Source organism: Taeniopygia guttata, chromosome 14 (assembly GCF_048771995.1).
Source record: "Taeniopygia guttata chromosome 14, bTaeGut7.mat, whole genome shotgun sequence".
NCBI classification, from domain to species: Eukaryota; Metazoa; Chordata; class Aves; order Passeriformes; family Estrildidae; genus Taeniopygia; species Taeniopygia guttata.
Window position 1 is genome coordinate 6635487 of NC_133039.1, and position 22306 is coordinate 6657792.

At 49.2% G+C, this 22306-nt stretch overlaps 1 protein-coding gene across 1 annotated transcript in view; it reads left to right on the forward strand.

Annotated features, from left to right (window-relative positions):
* The window catches only part of LMF1 (lipase maturation factor 1), a 150113-nt gene that overhangs the window by 97954 nt on the left and 29853 nt on the right, over nucleotides 1-22306 (forward strand). The window contains exon 6 of the mRNA XM_032751008.3: nucleotides 4229-4396. Within this exon, the coding sequence (XP_032606899.2) occupies nucleotides 4229-4396 (168 nt within the window). The remainder of the gene's footprint in view (nucleotides 1-4228; nucleotides 4397-22306) is intronic.

The following is a 22306-nucleotide window of genomic DNA, read 5'->3' on the forward strand; positions in this document are numbered from 1 at the left end:
TTGAGGACAATGTGGGATTTGTTTCCCTGCAGAAGAGCTCTCCAAGGCCGGGATTAAATCCTCCCTTGGAGTTTCTGGGAAGCTGTGGAAGTAACGGGGCTGGGAGGAGGGACTGTGGGCATTCACAGCCCCCAAGAAGAGCCTTCACTCCTCGGTATAATGGCCTTCTGTTGGCTTTTAGTGGGGTGCAGTTTAGTAAATTAGGAGTCTTCAGGTACTTAGCACTTTAATGGTTCTCACTAAGAACATAATTAAACCATAGACCCCGTAGGGAGAAAAAAAACCCCAGTTTATTGTGTGTATTTTTAGACTCTGTTACCAGCCCTCATAAAACCTGCTCAATCCAAGCCAGGGAACAGGCCCGAGCTGGCGACCCAGAATTCCTGCAGCAGCGCTCACACCTTACAAATCTGCCCGTGAATTACAGAATTCATTTTCCTGCTCCCATTTCCAAAGGCGTTTCCAGCAGCAGTTCCTCCCCGGCACCAGGGTTATGATGTTGTGCTGACACACAAAGCCAGGGTTTGCTAATTGTTGGGTTTTTTTAATTTAAAGACATTTTCAGTCTCACGGAGGTGCCCAGAAACGGGGCTGCTCCGAGCTCAGGGCTCTGCTCCCTCTCTGTGTGCATCCCCCCTGTGGGATTGTTGAGTTCCAACAATTGGAGCTGCAATTCCCATGTCTGTGTGCCAGGAAATCACAGTTGTGGAGGCAGGAGAGCTCCCAGCTGCTGCTGGGATCCTTCCTAGGATGAAGAGATGGAGAGGGAACTTTCATCAGGGTGACGGGACATGGGGGAATGGCTTCAAACTGAAAAAGAGCAGGTTTATGATGGAAGGTGGAATAAAATGGATTAAGATGAAATATTGGGATAAAATCCTTTCCTCAGAGGGTGGCAGGCCCTGGCACAGCGTGCCCACAGCAGCTGTGGCTGCCCCTGGATCCCTGGCAGTGCCCAAGGCCAGGCTGGATGGCGTTTGGGATAATGGAAGGGGGTGAGAATTAAATAATCCTCCAGGTCCCTTCCAAGCCAAACCATTCTGGGGCTCCGTAATTCCCCTCACAGCACAGCCACAAAGCAAAGTGCAAAGCTCCAAATCCCAGGAACAAGAGAGCCCAGAAAGCTTTTCCCTCCTCCCTGACACCAGCACCTCCAGCACCACCAGGATGTTCCCATGGGATCAGGATTTCTCTTGGAACAGCAGGTGTGGGGCAAATTCCCTCTCCAAAATCTCAACAAGGTGGGATTTCTCCAGCTGTGGGATTTCATAGGGTGGCATTTAACATATCTAAATTTGTAAAGATTTTAAAAATTTGCCAAATCTCCCAGTGTCAGAAGATTTCAGGCTGACAGGTGACAAAAGATTTCAGCTGTAGGTGCCTCTGGTGGACTCGGGCTCAAAAAGAATCCGGGAATTTTTCCAGCATCCCTGGTGATCCACAGGCTGCTCCTGCCTCAGTGTCCCATCCCAAGGAAACCTGTGCTGTGCAGCATCTGGAAGGCATTGCAGGAACACACACACACACATCTCCTCCCCCGGCAGCTCTGAAGGATTTCTGGGACATGTGAATCGCTGCTTCGCTTCATCCTCAAATCCCAGGCTGGTTTGGGCTGGAAAGGACTGGAAGTTCATCCCATCCCACCCCTGCCACGGCAGGGACACCTCCCTCTGTCCCAGTGGTTCCAAATCCAGTGCCCAGCCTGGCCCTGGGCACTGCCAGGGATCCAGGGAATCCTGCTGGAATTCCCCGGCTGCTCTGGGAATCTGTGCCACTCTCAAACCCTCCAGCCTGGCCTTGAGCTGCCCCTCCAGTGGGATTGGAGGCTGGAATTTTCTCCTCCTGCCCTGAAACTATTTGGGATGTCAGTGTCTCCACCAGCAAGTGGGAGCAATGCACACTGATGTATTAATTGCAATTAGGAGTTAGGTAATTTGTAATCCTGCCTGCTCTCCAAACATTCCAACCTGTTGGGTCGATGGCTCAGCTGGGTCAGGATTGGTTCAAGCACTTAAAAATCATAATAATAACAATAAAAACAACAACAACAATAATGTGATGTTTATAATCATAATAAATAATCATGATCATTATTCTTGTGGTAATGATGATGATAATCAATTGTTGCTCTCCAAACATTCCAACCTGTTGGGTTGATGCCTCAGCTGAGTCAGGATTGGTTTAAGCACTTAAAAAATCTTAATAATAATGATAAAAATAATAAAAACAGCAACAATGACAATGTGATGTTTATAATCATAATAAATAATTAATCATGGTCATTATTCTTGTGGTAATAATGATGATGATAATCAATTGTTGCTCTCCAAACATTCCAACCTGTTGGGTCGATGCCTCAGCTGGGTCAGGATTGGTTTAAGCGCTTAAAAATCATCATAATAATGATAAAAATAACAACAACAACAGTAATAATGTGATGTTTATAATCATAATAAATAATTAATCATGATCATTATTCTTGTGGTAATGATGATGATGATAATCAATTGTGGTAATGTGATATTAATTGTGGTCATGATGATAATAGGTTTATCATTATCATTTTAATAATTAATAACATTTAACAATTTAATATTGTTATATAATAATTTAATATTTTAAATTTTATATTAATGAATTAATATAATTTAATTATATAATTATAATAATAATTATAATGACAATTATTATAACGGTGATAATGGTGATTATAAAAATAAAAATTATTATTATTATACTGATGATAGTGATAAGAATGGTGATAATGATGATAATATGATAATAATAATAATGATGATAATGATAGTAATGATAATAATAAAGATAAGAATAATGATAATAATGATAATGATGATGATGATGATGATGATGATGATGATGATAACAATAATAATGATGCTGGTATTAATATTAATATTAATAATAATAATAATAATAATAATAATAATAATAATAATAATAAAGAGCCAAGGAACAACCTGCCCGTTTGGAAGGATAAAAGCATTTCTCAGCAATTTGGGATCCAGAAAATCCCTTTGGGAGCTTTGCTGGGAATCCCAGCAGGGAGGAGGTGGCAGCAGGGGACCCTGGGGACAGCGGGGGCTGCCCTGTCCCCCAGGCTGGCCGGAGTCCCCTGGCAGAGCTCCGTGACCCTGCCTGGCTCCAGCGGGGCAGGAAGGATGCAGCTCCTGTCCTGAGGGGCAGAGCAGCCTCCAGCCCAGGCCAGCCTTTATCCACCCCAGCTTTGCTAAGAAGGAATTACAGCACTTGTGGGATTTGGCAGCGGGAGCGTGCTTGGCTGCCCTGCATCCTTCAGGATTTGCCCTGTTTTGTTTGTATTTTGGATTTAACTACAAATAATTTAAAGATGTGTTGTGTCTCCTTCAATTAACATTTGTGTTTTCGACCTCTCCCTCTCTCTCTTTCTTTATATTTTTTTTTTCGTTGAAGTTTTAAAACAATACCAGGGAATTTGAGCCCGTCAGATGCACTAAGATAAATTCACATTTGTTTTTCGCTCCAGCTGTGGGATTTCTTAGGGTGGCACTTATTAACATATCAGAGTTTGGGGTTGTTCCCTTTGAAAAAATTGCCATTTTTTTGTTCTGGATGGAAAAATCTCCCAGTGTCAAAAAATGTCAGGCTGACAAAAGAATAATATTGTCCCAAGGCCAGTATGTAAATATCTTAACCAGTAGAGCATGTTTAGAGGAATTACACTTTCCTCTCCCAAATTACCATCTTGGAAAGCAGCTTTACCAGCACATTTATTTGAATTTTAAACATTTTGAAAGCAGATCTCTGAGGTTTTGAAATCTGGTTTCCATTCCTGGCTCTGTTTGACCCAAGGCCTGACCCCGAGCAAATCTTAGGCTCAGTTTTTGGATCTGCTCCGTTGCTCTGAGGATCCTCACTCAGTTTAACATCCCTCAGTGCTGATCTAAATGTAAGATTTCAGTGTTCAGTAATATGGGGTTAATTTAAGATGGGGTTTGGTTATGATGACAAAAGGGAAAATTAAAACTCTTGGTTTTTAAGAGATGAATTTGTTTAAAGATGTGCGGAAAAACTTGAACGAAGTAATTTTGTCTGCAAAGAAACCAGTTCCCAGAGGTGCAGGATGGCAAACCTGGAGAGAGATATAAGGAAATAAGGCCAGAACTTCACAGCAGCCTTTTGTACCAAGTTTTGGAGGGGATTAAATCCTTTTTTTTGTCTGACATTGCAGACTCAGCCGGTGCCCAACCCCATCTCGTACTTCATGCACCGCTCGCCCTGGTGGTTCCACCGCCTCGAGACCTTGGTCAACCACTTCATCGAGCTGGTGGTGCCCTTCTTCCTGCTGCTGGGCAGGAGGATGAGCATCCTGCACGGGCTCCTGCAGATCCTCTTCCAGGTGAGCTGCTCTGCTTCCTCTCCCTGATCCCTCAGGCTTGGGTTTTGTGTTTTCAGGTTCTCTGCTGCTTTAGGCTGTCGTTCTGAGATTCACGTTATGATGCCTCAGGTTTTGGCTTTTATTTTTTTCAGGTCTGTGATGCTTTAGGCTGTCGTTCTGAGAGTCATGTTATGATGCCTCAGGTTTTGGATTTTATATTTTCAGTTTCTGTGCTGCTTTAGGCTGTCGTTCTGAGATTCACGTTATAATGCCTCAGGTTTTGGCTTTTTTATTTTCACGTTCTCTGCTGCTTTAGTGTGTGGGATTCATGTTAGGGCATGGTGAGCTCTCTGCACAGAGTGAGGAGACAAAACAATTCCTGCTCCAGCTGGGCACCAAGGACAAATGATCCAAATCTCAGCCCAGGAGCACAAACAACGTGGGCTGGAGAGAGAAAAACAAGCAGGATGGGAATTCATAACCTAAAGCTGGAATGGGACAATGAACTCCAAGGTGCAAATGGAGCAGAACTGATCCCAGTGAGAGACCTTGAGTCCATTTTGGGACCATTTTGGTTCATCTTGGGTGCAGCCCTGGCTGGGCTCTGGTGCTGCCCAAGGTGGATCAATTGGGGAGATCCTTTGAATAAATCCCTGTTTACTCTTTAACTCTGCCCAGCCTCTGCTCTGGCTCAGCCTTCCCAAGGCATCATCCTGAGGGTCCTCTCCTCTCCTGGGCATCCCCACTCCTCCAGGAGGAGCTGGCTCAGGGGGCAGGATGGGAGTTCAGGCTCCAGAGAGTGAGGATGATTCCCAGCCAGGAATTCCTGGGTGTTTCCCACTGCTGGATGTTTGGTTTCTGTGTGGCAGAGAAATGGCAGCCCAGGATCAGTGCAAAGGGTCTGTGGGGAATCCTTGTGATTCCCTCAAGAGTTAATTTTTATAGACATCTTTCCATCTCTGAAGGGATTCTTCTTTCTGTATTTATCGTTCGAGGATTGTTCTTTATCTCTGAAAAGGGTTGAGCTGCTCTTCTCAAATACCAGACTGCCTGTGCCCAGGTTTAAAATTAAAATAATTCCTTGAAAATTTAATGGATTCACATTTTTTGTACCTGTGTAAAACCTAGAGGACAGAAACTGCTGCATAAATACTTTCCTCGAGCCCATCTGATTCCTCTCCTGTCCATCCTGGCAGAAACTCCATTTCCAGCCCTTGCTGCCCTGCCTTTGTTCAGCATCATTTCAGCATCGTGAAATTCCTGCTCAGGAGCTGTTACTGCTTCCTGTGAGTTCATGTGATGATTAAACTGGAGAACAGCTCATAAAGGCCCCTGGTAAACCACAAAAATGCTGCTCAGGTTTTAAAGGTCTGACAGAAACCCCGGCAGGGTTTGTGTCCTCCTGGTTTATTCTGCTTCCCAAACGCTTCCTGTTGTGTCTGGGTGCCACTGAACCTCAGCTTTTCCCTTTTTGGGGCAGCTTTGGCTGGCTGGGGATGGATTTGGGCAGATGGAGGGAGGGGTGTGACCCACGGAGCTCCCGGGGTGTCACTCCAGAGGTGCCAGCTGTGTTTGGGACACCGCTGAGATTTTTGGAGGCACTGGGAGGATTTTATCCAGCCCAACCCCAAGAAAACTCCATGGACAAAGCAAAACCTACCCTCACTTCTGGTTAAGATGAAGGAGGGCAGGGTTAGATTAGAGATCAGGGGTAAATTCATCCCTGGGAGGGCGGGCAGGCCCTGGCACAGCATGCCCAGAGCAGCTGTGGCCACCCCTGGATCCATGGAAATGTCCCAGGCCAGGCTGGAGCAGCCTGGGATGGTGGAAATTGTCCTCAGGGGGGTTGGAACGAGATGATCTTTAAGGTTCCTCCCACCCCAACCCATTCCATGTTCACTGCTCCCCTATCTTCCCCTTGTCCCCTCGGGGTTGCTCCATCCCAGGAACCTCCAGCTCCTTCCCAGTTCCTTCCCAGCTCCTCCAGGAGCAGCAGGAGGAGCTGGGGGGGCTGGGGGACCTCAGACAGAGCCAGGGGACCCCCAAAAGCCAAGCCCACCCCATAAATGTCCTAATGACAGCGACTCAGTGCAGGCATCAAGCCCCTTTAATTGGCCCTTTATTGATAGCTGGCAATTAGTGACTTATTTCCATCACGAGGGGAGTCTGAGGAGGCAGAAAGGCTCCCAGTGTAAGAGGCAGCTCTGGTGCATTTATAGCATTTCAACAAAAACCTGTTTATTTAATATTTACTGCCCTTTTCTTCATTCAGAATGACTTTTATTGACAATCCTTGTGCTCTGCAAAGGAAGCTATAAAGTTTAATGTTGATATACCACTTAATTCTGCTTTTCAAGATTTGAATTGACATTACAGACAAGTTTTATTGGACATTTTATAATTGTTATTGGAGTCATGGTGGCGAGGTTGAGTGAGTGTATTTTTCCAGATTCCAACTGGCCTGCAGAATATTGCTTTGTCAGGAACCCAAAAAAAGTTGGGCTTTAAAAGAGGAAAGTGGGTTTTTTTTCCAAGTGTGAGCTTATTCTTCTTGCCTGCTTCACGTTTGTAAAGAAAAAAGCTTAGAGAGGGTGGAAACATCAGAGAGGAGGTGCTCAGCAGGCTGAGCATGGATGTGTGTCCACCAGGAATTCCTGTGGGGTTGGGATTCCAGCCTGGAGTTATCCCGAGGGAGCTGGAAGCTCTATCCTGGATGTGCACAGGAGCTTCCTTTGGGGTTTGATGGGACCCAGGTGGGATTTAGGGTGGGGTTTAGGGATTTAGGGTGGCTTTGATGGACACCAGGGTACCACAGGGACCCTTGGGATGAGCCCATTCCCAGCAGATCCACGATTCCTGGCCAGGAATGGCCCCTCCTGCTGTGCTTTCCTGCCCCTCAGCTTTGGGGTTTTTGCCACGTTCTCTTTGTCAGCTCAGGTCAAACCCCATCATTTCCCAGGACCTCCTGGGCACTGCTGCCAGTTGTGGCTGCCAGGAATAAATTATCCCTGGAAGTGTTCAGAAAACGGTGGATGTGGCACTTCAGGAGGTGGTTTAGTGGTGAACGTGGTGGTTGATGGTTGGATTTAATGGTGCTAAAGAGCTTTTCCAACCTTAACAAGTCTGGGATTGGCTGGTTTTTGTAGCAGAGGTGGGGTGTGGGCCTCAGAAATGCACTCCTGGATCTGAATCACACCAATACTCAGGAGAAATCAAATTTTAAATGGGGCTGTCAGTACCTGGAGTGGGGCAAAAGAGATCTTGGAGGGTCTTGGAGACCCCAGGTGAGGTCTGGACTCTTAATTCTTGGTTCTGTAGAAGCACCGAGGCAGAGGCTGCTCATACCCTGAGGAGTTTGTGGGGTGTGGGAGGTTGGAAGTGCTGCTGGGGAAGGCAAATCCTTCAGCTTGGCAGGGATTTCACTGCTCCCTGGATCTCCCTCCTCAAATCCTGAATTTCCCTTCTCAAACCCTGAATCTGGCACCTCAAACCTGAATCTCTCTCCTCAAACCCTGAATTTCTCTCCTCAAACCCTGAATTTCTCTCCTCAAACCCTGAATTTCTCCCCTCAAACCCTGAATTTCCCTTCTCAAACTCTGAATCTCTCTCCTCAAACCCTGAATGTCCCTTCTCAAACTCTGAATCTCTCTCCTCAAACCCTGAATTTCTCTCCTCAAACCCTGAATTTCTCTCCTCAAACCCTGAATTTCTCTCCTCAAACCATGGATCTCCCTCCTCAAACCCTGAATTTCCCTTCTCAAACCCTGGATCTTCCTCCTCAGACTCTGAATCTCTCTCCTCAAACCATGGATCTGCCTCCTTAAACCCTGAATTTCCCTCCTCAAACCCTGAATTTCCCTCCTCAAACTCTGAATCTCCCTTTTCAAATCCTGGATCTCCCTCCTCAAACTCTGAATTTCCGTCCTCAGACTCTGAATCTCTCTCCTCAAACTCTGAATTTCCGTCCTCAAACTCTGAATCTCCCTTTTCAAATCCTGGATCTCCCTCCTCAAACTCTGAATTTCTGTCCTCAAACTCTGAATCTCTTCCTCAAACTCTGCTCAAACCCCGAATTTCTCTCCTCAAACCCTGGATCTGCCTCCCCAAGCCCTGATCCGTGTGGTTTTCACGCTGTCTAACTCCCAGCTCACACCAAACGTATTTCTTGGCTCCTTGGAAGCCGGGCAGTAAAATCACACTGCTTGGCAAAGGAGTTGATGAGGGGAAGCGAGAGGGAAGCCAAAAAAAAGAGGCAGGAAAAGCCACCTTGTCCCTCAGAGCTGGCAGGTAGAGCAGGGGTGGAAGGGGCTGGGGTGGATTGGGCAGTGCCAGGTGGGGGAAGGAGCTTCAGGATCAGAAAGGTGAAATCCATACATGAATATACAGCATGGAAAGTCCACACTTGGTGCTTTGAGTCCCACCCACAGCCATGAAAGCACAAACTGGGGAGTTGAGGATGTGGGGAGGGTTTGGAGATTTTCAATCCCGTTGGATTTGGGTGGGTTTGTGGAGTTTGACTCCCTGCCTGGCGTCTCCTGGTGGCTGGAGAAGGGCCTGGTGGGCTCAGCCCCAGGTGCCAGGGCAGGACAGAGCTCCTGAGGGAGCTGGGCTGGCTGTAGAACATCTCCCCCACCTCCAGGTGCCCATCGTGGGGCTCTCCCTGCTCCCACCGGGGCTGTCCCGGGATGGATTCCAGAAGGAGCATCTCCAGAGTGCAGGGTGGCAGGGACAGGGACAGGGTGGCAGGGACAGGGACAGGGTGGCAGGGACAGGAGTACAGGGGCATAGGGGTGACAGTGCCAGGGTCAGAGGGGTGGCAGTGCCAGGGGCACAGGGGTGACAATGCAGGAATACAAGGGTGACAATGCCAGGGTCAGAGGGGTGACAATGCCAGGAGCAGAGGGGTGACAATGAAGGAACACAGGCATGGCAGTGCCAGGAGCACAGGGGTGACAGTGCCAGGGGCACAGGGGTGACAATGCAGGAGCAGAAGGGTGACAATGCCAGGAACAGAGGGGTGACAGTGCCAGGGGCACAGGGGTGACAATGCAGGAACACAGGGGTGACAATGCAGGAGAAGAGGTGTGACAATGCAGGAACACAAGGGTGACAGTGCCATGAGCACAGGGTTGGCAGTGCCAGGTGGCAGTGCCAGGGGCGCAGGGGTGACAATGCCAGGAACAGAGGGGTGACAGTGCCAGGAACACAAGGGTGGCAGTGCCAGGGGCACAGGGGTGACAATGCAGGAACACAAGGGTGACAATGCAGGAGCAGAGGGGTGACGATGAAGGAACACAGGCGTGGCAGTGCCAGGGGGGTGGCAGTGCCAGGTGGCAGTGCCAGGTGGCAGTGCCAGGAGCCAGGCCCAGTGCCAGCCCTGCAGAAGGCAGAGGTGAAACCTCCTCAGCAAAGCCCCTGTGAGGTTCAGAGCCCCGGGAGGCAGCTCCGGGACCCAGCCAGGGGCAGTCGGGATTTTGGGAGCTGCACAGGGAAGGGGGGAGCTGCTGGGACAGGGACCCTGAGGGGGGATGTGGCAGAAACCTCCAGCCCTGTTCCCCTGCAAAACGAGCTGCCAGCAAAGTCATTTTCCTCCTCTTTTTATTTTTTTTTTTCTTTTCAGGCAGAAAACAGTTGTTGAACAGATATTTTCTGGTTGGTTTTTTTTGTTGTTTTTTTTTTTTTTTTCCTCCTTGGCTTGGCCAAACCCCAACCTCTTAAAAATTTTGATGGAAAAGGACGTTTCCCTCTGGTTGGTTTTGTTCCCATCTCTCCAGGAAGGCCAAGTGGAGGTTTCCCCCCTCTTTTTTTTGGGAGGGGAGGACGGAGCCCCCCCCATTGTCCCCGCGCTGCCTCTGCCACAGCACGAGATGCTGGAGGGATGAGCTGCCCCTGCAGCCACACACACACAAATTAAATCAGGCTGCTGCAGTGCCACAGCTGCAAGAGATTGTGTTGCTGACTTAGGAGGTAGCAGAGGTCACAGCAGCAGCCTGGAGAGAAGGAACAAAAATTAACCACCCCCCCCTCCCTGCAGAAAGTGTCTGAATCCAGTGTTTGTTTTCACTTGTCAGAGCCGAGCTGGGTTTGTTCTGGTGGCCAGGCTGGTGTAAATCAGGGGTGTCTCCAGCAGGATTAGTGGGGTTACACCAGCGCCAGGCCCCTCGTTAGGGCTTTAATTGGGCACCCACGGGCACGGGTGCTGCTCAGGAGGAGTTTTTCGGGCTGGATGCAGAGTGGTGTTGTCAGTGTGTGTGAGAATAAAGCTGGAGGATGGAGCAGCCAGGAAATTCAGGGATTATTCTGTAGTTCACACAATCCCAGAATGGTTTGGGTTGGAAAAACACTTCAAGCTCATCCAGTGCCACCCCTGCCATGGCAGGGACACCTTCCACTGTGCCAGGCTGCTCCAAACCCTGTCCAGCCTGGCCTTGGGCACTGCCAGGGATCCAGGAGCAGCCACAGCTGCTTTGGGAATTCCATCCCAGCCCCTGCCCACCCTGCCAGGGATGAATTCCTTCCTGATATCCAACGTAAATCTCTTTTCTTTCAGTTTAAATCCATTTCCCCTTATTCTATTGCTTTATGTCCCTGTAAAAAAATCCCTTTCCTGCTTCTTTATAAATCCCTGAGGATGCTGGGGAGCGTGGTCCCCCCAGCCCAGCAGCTCTGGCTGGGTGTCACTGCCTGGGCAGGGCAGAGGAAATTCAGCCTTCCCCAAAGTCCAAATCTTGTTGATTTTGTTGTGGTTTAGAAAGAAACAACAAACAAGAGAGTCCCAGGAAAACGCACAGGAGAACAGGACTGGAGGAATGGGCCTGTGGAAAAAGAGTTTTGCAGTTCAGTTGTTCAAAAATCCACTTTGGGTTTTTAAATCTCGTGGGGTGTGAGATGAGAGGTGCGGGGAGAGAGACTCCGAGGTTCTTTGGGAATGTTGGAGCTTGGGCTGGGATTGTGGGGGTTGATCCCCAGCCCTGTGCACCCATCCTGGTGCTGGGTGAGGGTGGTTGGGGTGTCCCTGCCCCTCCTGGATCCCCAAATCCCCTCCCTCAGCCCTGGCTCTGCTCCAGCTCAGCTTTTTCCCCCAGCGAAACAGCAGGAATGTGAAATCAAAGCAGTTACAGGGCAGATTTTCTGTTACATTTAAGCCCCCTTAAATTAAATACTGAGCTCTGCACCCCCCAACAAGAAACACTCTGAGCTAAGCAGGCAGAACCCAAACTCTTTAATGACTCTGATATTTGATTTCACATCCAGCTCGGTAGGATCGGCTGTGCCAGACACGGGAACAGCAGCACATACCACCCCAAACCAGTAAATAACACTGCTCCCATAATGGGCTCTGGGATTAGTTAGCAACAAGTTAAGTCCTTGCATTCTGCAGTAGTCAGAGGGGCTGAGAACACTCGCTGGGAGCCAGAGGAGTGCATTTAATTAGCTCCTGATTCAGGGCGCTGGGGGTTTTTTCTCTTCTCTTCTCTTTTTTTTTTTTTTTTTTTTTGAAATCATTAAATAAAGTGTCACCCCAAGCCAGTGCTGTAAACTCTATTTTGATTGTGGCTGCAATAACCCCTTTGGGCGTCATTCAGATTGTACTAAACAGTTTCTGCAGAGCGCTGGTTTCTCTCAAAATAAACCCAAGTCCGGCTTTGACAAGCTCTAATGAAAAACAAATTGTTATATTACTTAGAAAAATAATTTGAAGGAAGTCTGAATTAGTTGTAAAGGTGGAAAAGGTTCAGCTACTTGAAAATAGAAATTTGGAAGGTATTTATTTTAACCATTAAGCCAGTGGCCTTGAAATACAGCCTTGTTTGTTCCAGAATGCTCCTAACGAGAGCCATGAATCACGCTGTTAATCAGTATGGGAACTTGATTAATTGGAGAGGGGAGCAGCAGTGACTCCAGCAGGCTGGAGCTGGGCTCCCTCCCCATCCCAGCACCACGGGGGCTTGGAGGGCATCCCACAGCCCTGGGCTGTTGGACAGGTGGGAGTCAGGCGTGGCTCTGGGGGTTCTGCAGCGCTGGTTCTGTGCTGGTGCTGGGCTCAGATGGGGCTGGCTGCCCATGGAGCAGGGCTTGGAGTGTCTCTGCTTCTCCTGCCCCTGTCAGCTCACCTCTGCTGCTGCTCCTGGCCCTGCTGTTCAGCCTGAGAGGGAGATGTGACACCAGCCATGAGATCAGGTTTGCACAGGAGGCTGCTGGAAATGCAGGTGAGCCCGGCGGGGAGAAATGCTGATGTCTGACTCCAGCTCAGAAGGCTGAACGATTTCTGTATTATAACTATGCTATAACGCATTAATATACTATTTAAAGGAGATACTAAAACTACAAACCTACTTTTTCTAACTCCCAACTCGTGACCCTCTCTGAGAGTCCAGCCCCGGGTGGGTTGGATTGGCCACCAGGCTCAAACAATCCTCACCAGAATCCAACCAAGCAATCACTCCAGGGAAACAATTCTCCAAACACATTCCACGTGGGAAAAGCAAGGAGCAGAAATAGGAATCATGTTCTCTTTCTTCTCTCCATGCCCCTCTATGAAAAATCCTGAAAGAAAGAAGAATGTGCCTGGCACAGCCCATGGGGTGGGAAGCGCTGCCCTGGCTGGAAAAATGCAGCAGAAAGGTTGGGGTTGGCTTTCATTCCTGACTGGGGCTCTTGGGATTGGGGCCAGCAGGAGCTACAGTGGCTTTGGGCATCCAGGAGCACGGCAGGGATGAGTTCCTGTCACACTACAACACGAAATAACTCACACATTCACCCAGGATGCAAAAGAAGGAAAAGAGGAAGTTTGATTTCTGACCTCACAATATACACAATTCCAAAAGTGACAGTGGATTGGAGGATGGAATTACCACCTCTCCAGCCACACTGGTCAAGCCATCAATTCTCTCCTCCCACAAGAAGAATGTAAACCAATTATTATTTACACGAGCAGCGCGTGAGAACTCCAGTAGAAATCTGTAAACATCAGAAGGCATGGAAAACTTCTGAAAGAACTTTAAAACTTTTCAAAGAACTTTAAAACTTTCAAAAGAGCAGGGCAAGAAGTTCCAGCAGAGTTCCAGGCTCCTGCTGGAAGCTGCCCTGTGTGCCAGGCTGGTGCTGGTGGCACAGTTTGGTGCCACCTCTGTGCCAGAGAGCCCCAGGGACCGGGTGGGCCACGCTGTCCTTGGGAACATTGCTGAGCTCTGACTCCAGAATCACCAGCTGGAGCCGAAAATCGCAAGATTTGCTGAAATTGGGTGAAAGCTCACCCAGTCCAGGCCATGTTAGAGCTGAGCAGGGCTCTTGGGTGCCTCTGTCTGTGCTGCTGCCTCCGCCCAGCACATCCCTCTGGCTGCCCTGGCTGCTCCAGACCCTGGCAGGGGCTCAGAGACCCTGGCACAAAGTCACAAACACCTGTGGCATCGATTTCAGCCTGTGGGAGAGGCTGCCAAATCTATATGAAGAATTACAAGCCACAAGGGTTTGAGTAGTGTGATAGGTGAATTGACACAGGGTGGAAAAGTAGAATTTGGGGACTTTTAGAATGTGATTCAGGGGTACAAGTGGAGGGATTTGGGCGTGTCCTGACCTTCTTCTCCTTCGTCTGATCCTCCATGTCTTGGTGTGATGGTGACACTTTTCTGTTGGTTTAAGGTGGAGATTCACAGTCTAACACAGATGATGGGTATTGGCACAAAATTGTAAATATAGACACGTAGTTTTGAGAATATAAGGTGGGAGCTGCCCAGGACTTGAGGCAGAATGCCATGTCTCCTTTCTGGATGGATCTCAGCAGGTCAGAGAGAGAATGTTACAGATAGGGAAAAATAAACTGCCTTGAAAACACAATCAGACACATTCCAAACTCCTTCTTTGGCTGCACAGGCTGGGAAATGGAATTTTGTTCTGTTGGGGTCCTGACAAACTGACCCCAACACCTCTCTGCTCTTCCCACTCCAGGAACAGCTTCCAGAGCTCTGGAGTGGCCTGGCTTGGCAGGGAGGCTTCACCCCCTGGGCTCTGGGGCAGCTCAGGGTGGGTGGGTTTGCTCCCTGGTTGGTTTTGCGCCTGATTTTCAGGATCCCTGCGTGCTCCAGAAGCTCCGTGTGCTGCAGCAGAACTTCCAGGCGCTTGGGCAGGACGGGGAGAATCGATGCTGAGGATGCTGTCAGGGAAATGATCCAAGCTGGAGCTTCCAACATCTGCATTTCCCAGATGGGACTCAGGATTCAGCTCCAGGCTGGGAGATAAAGGATGTGCTGCACATGTGAGTGCAGGGGGCTGTGAGTGAGGGCATAAAACATTTCTGTCTGATGAGAGCCAGAGCAGCTGCAAACCAGAGATGTTCCTGGTGTCCATGACATGATCTGCACCATGTTCTGGCACCATATTCCCAGGGATAATTATTTGTTTATGTTTAGGTGTAGCTGCTAAAGCTGAATAAAACCATCACAACCCGTTCCTGTGCCCAAGCCAAAGCACTCGCCCACTAAAATGTGTCAAATACCTTTAAATATCTGTGAATTTCTCCAGTTTCAGTGCAATGGTTTGAAGAGATGGTGAAGGTCCTCCAAGTTTAATCCCATTTGCTATCCCTTAGTCCTTACCTGAACTGGTCCTTTTGCACTTTCCCAGCTCTTGGCTCCCACCAAGCCTTTGCTGTTCGGACAGTGGTGGGATTTGGGATTTGGGATCTCTCCTCCCACCAGCAAGATGACAGGACCTTTAAATAATGTTTTCTATTCCGTTTCAAAACAATAAAAAGAAGATGAAATCAGAACAACCTAACTGGAAACAGATGGCAGATGAGAAACTTCTTTGAAAGAGGATTTTTAATACATTTATTATGAAGAAAATCATTTATTGGTGTCAGAGATGGACGTGTGAAGACAGAATGTGCCCATTCCAGGAGGGGAAGGGGCTGGAGTGGGATGATGCCTTTGGTGTGGTGCTCTTGGAGTGAGGGAAGGATTTTGCTGTTGGTAAAGTGACTTTCCTGGCTGACAGGAAAGTCCCTTCCCATCCCTGTTCCTTCATCTTCCCTCTGGGATCACTGGCTGTCAGAGCAGTTTCGATTATGCTCTTACTGTGGGTTCCTGGCATGGTTTAACTGGAATGATTTGGGTTGGGAGGGACTTTAAAGCCCATCCAATTCCAACCCCAACACCTTCCACTATCCCAGGCTGCTCCAAACCTGATCTTGGACACGCCCAGGGATGGAGCAGCCACAGCTTCCCTGTGCCCTGTGTTCTCCCACAGGGTCAGCTTGGGGATTTTTAAAATAATACGCATATTCCAATCAGTTCTGTCCTGCCAAGTGCAATGACTGTGTGCTTTTATGTGTGAAACCATCCACAGACAGAGGTGTCACTTGCCCCAGTCCCCCTCACACAGTGACTGGACAGCTTTAATTAAAGCCATTTCAACAAACCCCACATCATTTCAGAGGGATGGATCTCAGTGTCCGGGCTGCTCAGGGACGGAGGTGAAGATGGATTTTCCCTTTTCCTGCTTTGATGAGAAGAACTCCTTGGCTTGTTGTGGGTTTAATGTTCCTGTGAAACGCTGCTGCCCCCAGAGAGGTTTTATTTTGCTTTGGAAGTGTTGGGATGAGGCTGCAGCCCTGGGATGCTTCAGCCCACACGCAGTTTACACAGCTGCACCATCCCCTTCCCCAGGCTCCAGCAGGGCCCTTATCTCGGGTGATGCAACAGCCAGAAATTGCAGGAAACCTGTGTCACTCACTGCTTTCATCTTCCTATAAAAGCTGGGGTTTTTGGAGCTGTGGCTCAGAGATGAGTGCAGGATCCTGCTGGAGCAGCTGGGGTTTGTTTGGTGCTGCCCTGGCTGTGGGATGGAGACGCTGGGCTGTGGTCAGTGGTGGTCCTTCCCTGGGGAATTTGTTTGCAGACCCCAGTCTCACTTTCCCTTTCGCTGGGAACAACATTTCCCAACAGGTTGTGGCCTCCCATCCCTGGAAGTGTCCAAGGCCAGGGCTTGGAGTAGCCTGGGCTCGTGGAAGGTGTCCCTGCCATGGTGAGGGGTCGGAAATGAGCTTTGAACTTCCTTCCAACCCAAACCATTCCATGGTTCTGTTTGATCCATGGAAAAGATTCCGTGATTCATGCTGGCATTGTGCAGAGCATCCTGGATTTTTGCTGCTGCTCTAAACCCTGAGCTGAGCCCCCAAAAACCCTCGATGCAGGCAGGTGTTTGCAGCACGAGGTCTCACCTCTCCTGCTTTCCTCTTGGGTTTTAATTCCATCGCTGCCAGGAGCACGGTGCTGCTTTGCCCACGTTCCTCAGGAGCTTTTTCCACACCTGAAACTCCCTCTGGGGCCGGGCTGAGCCCTGCAGGAACCGCGTGGGTTTGGTCTGGGCTTGGTGTCCACACGTGGAGCTGTTCAGGGACAGAAGTGGCACTTTAAATTTACACCCTGCTCCAGTCAGGAAAACTTGGAAGCAGGGAGAAATCCCAGATAAGGCCAATTTTGGAAAGGCTGAGGAAGTCTGGGAGAAAAATGCAGAAGAAGAGCAGTTTGGGAATGTTTTGTCCCAAATTTTGGCCAGTGGTGGTTGGGATGGCTCGTGGATGGAATCCCTGCACTTGGTGAGCAAAGAAGCAGAAACGGACAGGTATTAAATAGAATTCTGGAATGTTTTGTGTTGGAAAGGACCTTATCTTGGGCAGGGACATCTCCCACTGGATCAGGCTCTACATCATGGTCACTCTTAGATAAGCTGCCAGCTCCTCTGAGACGCCAAAATCCAGGAGCAGTAGAAAATTCAGGATGCCTCAGTCAACAGAAATTTCAAAATTTCATCTGGAAAAACAAATCAGATTGCGCTGATTGTTTGGATGGGGCTGGGAATGGCAGGAGTGAGGAGTGGGAAAGAGACAGGGGTTGCATTTATGGCATGATTAATGTCATTTATTCCGTAGCCAGCCTTTGAAAAGCAGTTGTAATCTCACACAAATCCCTCTGGAGCAAATCTGCCAGTTCTCCTCGTCCAACACGGATCATCCCTGCAGCCAGAAACCTCAGAGGGGGCTGAGCCAAGGGAAAAGGGTCAGGGGGGCACCCTGAGACCCTCTGCACCCAAATCAGCTCCACCTCTGAGAGCCCAGGGCCAGAGGGATGGTGCTGCAGGGCCAACACTGCAGGGACAGTGGAGTCCTGAAGATGGAGAGAGATTATTTCCCTGGGGTTATCTGGTGGAAAATGTGACCACAGGTAAGAGCTGGAGCTTCAAAATGTTGTGTTCCTTCCCAATTCCCCTTCTCCACCAGGCAGGCAGGAGGGGATCAGCTGGAAGGTCCTGGCTGGGCAGTCTCAGGTGCTGGTGGCCCCTGCAAGCAGGCAAAGGGAGATGTTTCCACAAAAATCTGTTCCTCAAGCGTCTTGGCAGCCAAAGCCGAAAGGATTGGGAGTCTTTTGCCCCCAACTCCACGTTCCTGGTCAGTGTGAAGCCCCACCTGTGATCAGCACAGGCAGCCTCGGCGAGGCTGCAGTAAATTAAAGCACCACGGGGAATTTGGGGGAACACATCCTCTTCCTTCTCGGAGTCAGCTTACAGCGACCTCGGAACATCTGCACACCGTGGCTCAGGGCTCCCAGAGGTTCTGCTGCACCGAGGGTTCATTGCTTTGTTCAGTTCCTGCCTTTCCCCTTCCCCCTTGCCTCCTCTGCATCCAGGGCTGCTCTCAGCGTTCCTGCCCATCTCCTGGTTCCCTGGCTGAAACACCTCATGGAATTTTAGTGGAATTTTAGTGCTGTCTTCCCATGGGCGAGCACAGATCCGTAACTCCGTGGCCATTTGCTGTGCTCGTGCAAGAAGTCACTCCTGTTTTTCCAAAAGCCGAAATTCCCTCTAAGCTACTGCTTCCCAGTATCCTGAAAGACTGAATTTAGGGGGAATAAATGAATTCCTCAATATTCCCTAGATCCTAGGAATGCATTTGGTGATGTGATGCTACTTTGCTTTGCAATTCCTTTGCCTGACCTCCAGCTTGTCCTGACAGGGTTTAATTGAAATAAGGGTGTAAAGGGTGGGTCCTGCTGCCTCCAGGAGCCACTGGGGGTTTTTTTTGGGAATCCAGAGCAAGGGATGACCACAGGGTGGCTGTGGTGGCCGGATTCGTGGTGGTCCATGTTGAGAAGATGATGTTGAACTCCAGCATCTCCTGGAAGTGACCCCATCCTCCCCTTGGGAGCAGCACATCCCCATCCCAGCCCATCCCGCCCCAACCCTTGTGCTGCTGTGCAGAGCTCAACGCCCAGAAGGAAAATGCAACTCCAGCTTTTCGCTTTTGTGCCTCTCAGGCCCAGACCTCGAGGTTTTAAAGACTTTCATATGTGCCTGACTCGGTGTGCTCCGAGTATTCCCACTGAAGTGAACTAAGTGGATAAGACTTTGCAGGATTAAAGCCAAATGAGTCCTCACCCACCATGCTGGGAAGTCTTGTTGAAGTGGGTCATTGGAGGGAAAGCAGGAGGAGGCACTTCCCAACTTGCCCCTTTCATTTTATGCTTTTATTTATTTAAAGGATTTTTTTTTTTTTTTTTAATTCTTAGGCAGCTTGTGGGGGGAGAAAAGAAAATAAAAAGCCCCAGGCTGTGGTGTAACCACCGCAGGCAGATGTTGTCATGACTACTAAACAAGAAACCTGATTTATAAAATGAGGAAAAACAGATGAACGTGAAATAAAAGAGAAAAAAAAAAGAGAGAGGCGATCTTAAAATATTAACTCTGATGTAGAGAAAAATATAAACAGACAGGGTTAGGAAATTCCATAAAGAATATGACTTGTTTAATATTAATCATAAAGGAAAAGATTATGAGAGCTCCAAAGGGTGCCAGATGAAATCCTCCACACGCAGCCACTGCTGTGATGAAGAGTCCTTGTGGTGGCTTCCCTGGGCTGCCCTTGGCCACGCTGTGCTGGAGATGTCCTGGCTGGAAGTTGTTCCAGGGATGTTCTTGTGGTTCTCCTGGTGCTTTTCCTCCCTTGCAGTAGTTTCTGAGTGCAAACTCCAGTGTGTGAGAGCCAATAACCTGTACTTTTATTGCAAATATGGGCAGGCTGGGAGAAGTGATTGTGTTGGGGGACATGGAGGGGTTTCAGTGACTGGGGTGGGTCAGGAGTGGCTGTGATGTGTCCCAAACCAGGGGACCACCACGTCCCAAAGCTGAGGTGGCTGCAGATGAGTGCCTGGGTGGGGCTCAGGTGGCTCTGCTCCCCTCTCCGTGGGTGCTGTGTCACTCTGCTGCTCCTCTCGTCCCTCTGCTGCCATCCTGAGCTTTCCTTTCCTTTCCTTTCCTTTCCTTTCCTTTCCTTTCCTTTCCTTTCCTTTCCTTTTTCCTTTCCTTTCCTTTCCTTTCCTTTCCTTTCCTTTCCTTTCCTTTCCTTTCCTTTCCTTTCCTTTCCTTTCCTTTCCTTTCCTTTCCTTTCCTTTCCTTTCCTTTCCTTTCCTTTCCTTTCCTTTCCTTTCCTTTCCTTTCCTTTCCTTTCCTTTCCTTTCCTTTCCTTTCCTTTCCTTTCCTTTCCTTTCCTTTCCTTTCCTTTCCTTTCCTTTCCTTTCCTTTCCTTTCCTTTCCTTTCCTTTCCTTTCCTTTCCTTTCCTTTCCTTTCCTTTCCTTTCCTTTCCTTTCCTTTCCTTTCCTTTCCAGCAGGGAATTCTGCAGCTCTGGGATTGCTGCTCCCAGCCCATGCTGGCACTGCCTCCTGAACACTTTGGTGTGCAGGGTTCCTTCTCGCTGTCAGGAGGAATTCAGCTCCAAAGCCAGACAGAAACTCTCCCGAAGGCCCAGGATGGAGATGCCCACCCAGCAGGACCTTCCAGGGCTGCTGAGCAGGTTCTCCTTGCAGAATCCACCCAGGACACCTGGGCAGATCCACTCTCACCTCTCCAGGAGCCTCTGTCCTGCTCCTGATCCACGTCCTGACCTGGCACTGGCCGTGCACTCATTGCCAGAGCTCTGAGCACTGTGGGGATGGTGCAGGAAAACTGGAACAGCAAGATTGCTGCACCTTTCCCCAGCTCCCTGCATTTTTCCCCAGCTCCCTGCATCTTTTCCTGGCTCCCTGCAGTTTTCCCAACTCCCTGCATTTTTTCCCCCCAGTTCTTTGCATCTTTTCCCAGCTCCCTGCATTTTTTCCCCCCAGTTCTTTGCATCTTTTCCCACCTCCCTGCATCTTTTCCCAGCTCAGCAGCCTGGGAGCATTCAGATCCTTGCTCCTTCTTATCAATCCCTTTCCAGTGCTCCTCCAGCAGCACCAGGCAGTGCCTGGCACGTTCTGGTGCCTCATTCCCAGCGTCTGTCCCAGCATCACTCTGGCCCCTGGCTCGGAGCAGCTCCTTATCCACGCTGCTGGACGAGGCTGTTGGAATCACAGGATGAGGCAATGATGGATTTTTGTTCTTCCCCTCTGTTGACAAACCCAGTTTGTGGGTGAATAATGAGCAGCCCTTGAAAGCGAGCCCCGTGGCTGATGTGGATGCCCTTGGGTGTTGTGGGATGAGTCACTGTGGGGAGCAGGAACTTCCTCACAGGCAGGCAGCTGCTCCTCATCCTCTGCTGCAGATTCCTTGGAGCTGGAAAGCCTCAAGCCCTGGGCAGCATGTTTGCAGGGGAGTATCTTCCCCTGAGAGCAGCACAGGGTGACAGCCTGACTCCCTGTCCCCCCTCCTGGGCGTGACAGCCCTGCCTGGAATATCCAGCCTGGAATATTTCCATTCCTCTTCCGAGGGTTCCTCTCATATGTAAGCCATCAGTGCAGCAGCCTGAGCAGGGATCCTGCAGCTGTGACCTTGCAAGTGGGTGGCATTTTCTGCTTCCTCCTCAGCATCCTCTGGGATCCACAGCTCATGTGATCCCGTCTGCCACGGGCCAAATCCGGGCTGGGAAAAGCAGGATGAGGCTTCCAGGAAATACCCACTGCCCTCATCTCTTTATGGCTGGGATCTTCAAAGCTCCCACGAGGAGCCAAGCTCCTCAGGCAGCCCTGAAATCCTCGTTTGCCATTAGTGCAGCAGCAGGCTCAGAGATAAAGAACTCCAGGTTTGTTAAATCCCATCCCTTTGGAGCACCTTGTCTTCCTCTGCAAAGCTAAAAACAGGATTTGGGGTTCTTTTGACTTCTGTTCCTATCTAGTGCTGAACTATCCCTGTGCTGGAGCTTTCCTACAGGTAAATAAATCCATATAAATAAAATGAAAGCTCTCCCCCCAGCAGGGCTGGAGTAATGAACACCCCATCTCTCATGATCTTCCCTGCCTCCATCCCAGCGTCATTTTGTCCCACATAGAAGCAACTGCCCAGGGAAGGAAAAAGCTGAAAAAACCTATTTTTTTAAAAAAAATTATTTCATTATTTACACCTCGCTCCTATTGTAATTGGAGTTATGAGTAAGGCTGAAAAGAAACTGCTGCAGATGGCAGCATAAAAATGTGATTTTTAACACATTTTGTGCTTTCTTAAGCATCTCTGGTTTTGCCCAGGGTACATTTCATTTGCTATTTATTTAGACCCCACCTCTGACAGCTCAGGGGTTGCTAAGCTGCCATCTGGGATGGAAGGGAAATGGGAAAACACCTATTTTTCCTGATTTTTCTTCTTTTGACCTCAGAAAATTTACCAAAATTTAATAAGATTTAAATGTGTCAGTGAGCTGGGTGGTTACAACCAGGAGTTGGCTTAGAATTCCAGAATCCAGGAATGGTTTGGGCTGGAAGGGACCTCAGTGACCATTCCCAGCCCTGCCATGGGCAGAGACATCTCCCCTGTCTCAGGCTGCTCCAAGCCTTGTCCAAGCTGGCCTTGGAACTTCCAGGGATGGAGTAGGCACAGCTGCTCTGGGAAACCTGTGGCAGATCTCACCAAGGACCTCAGTGATCCTTGGGGGTGTCTCCCAGCTCAGGATATTCCTTGATTCCATATT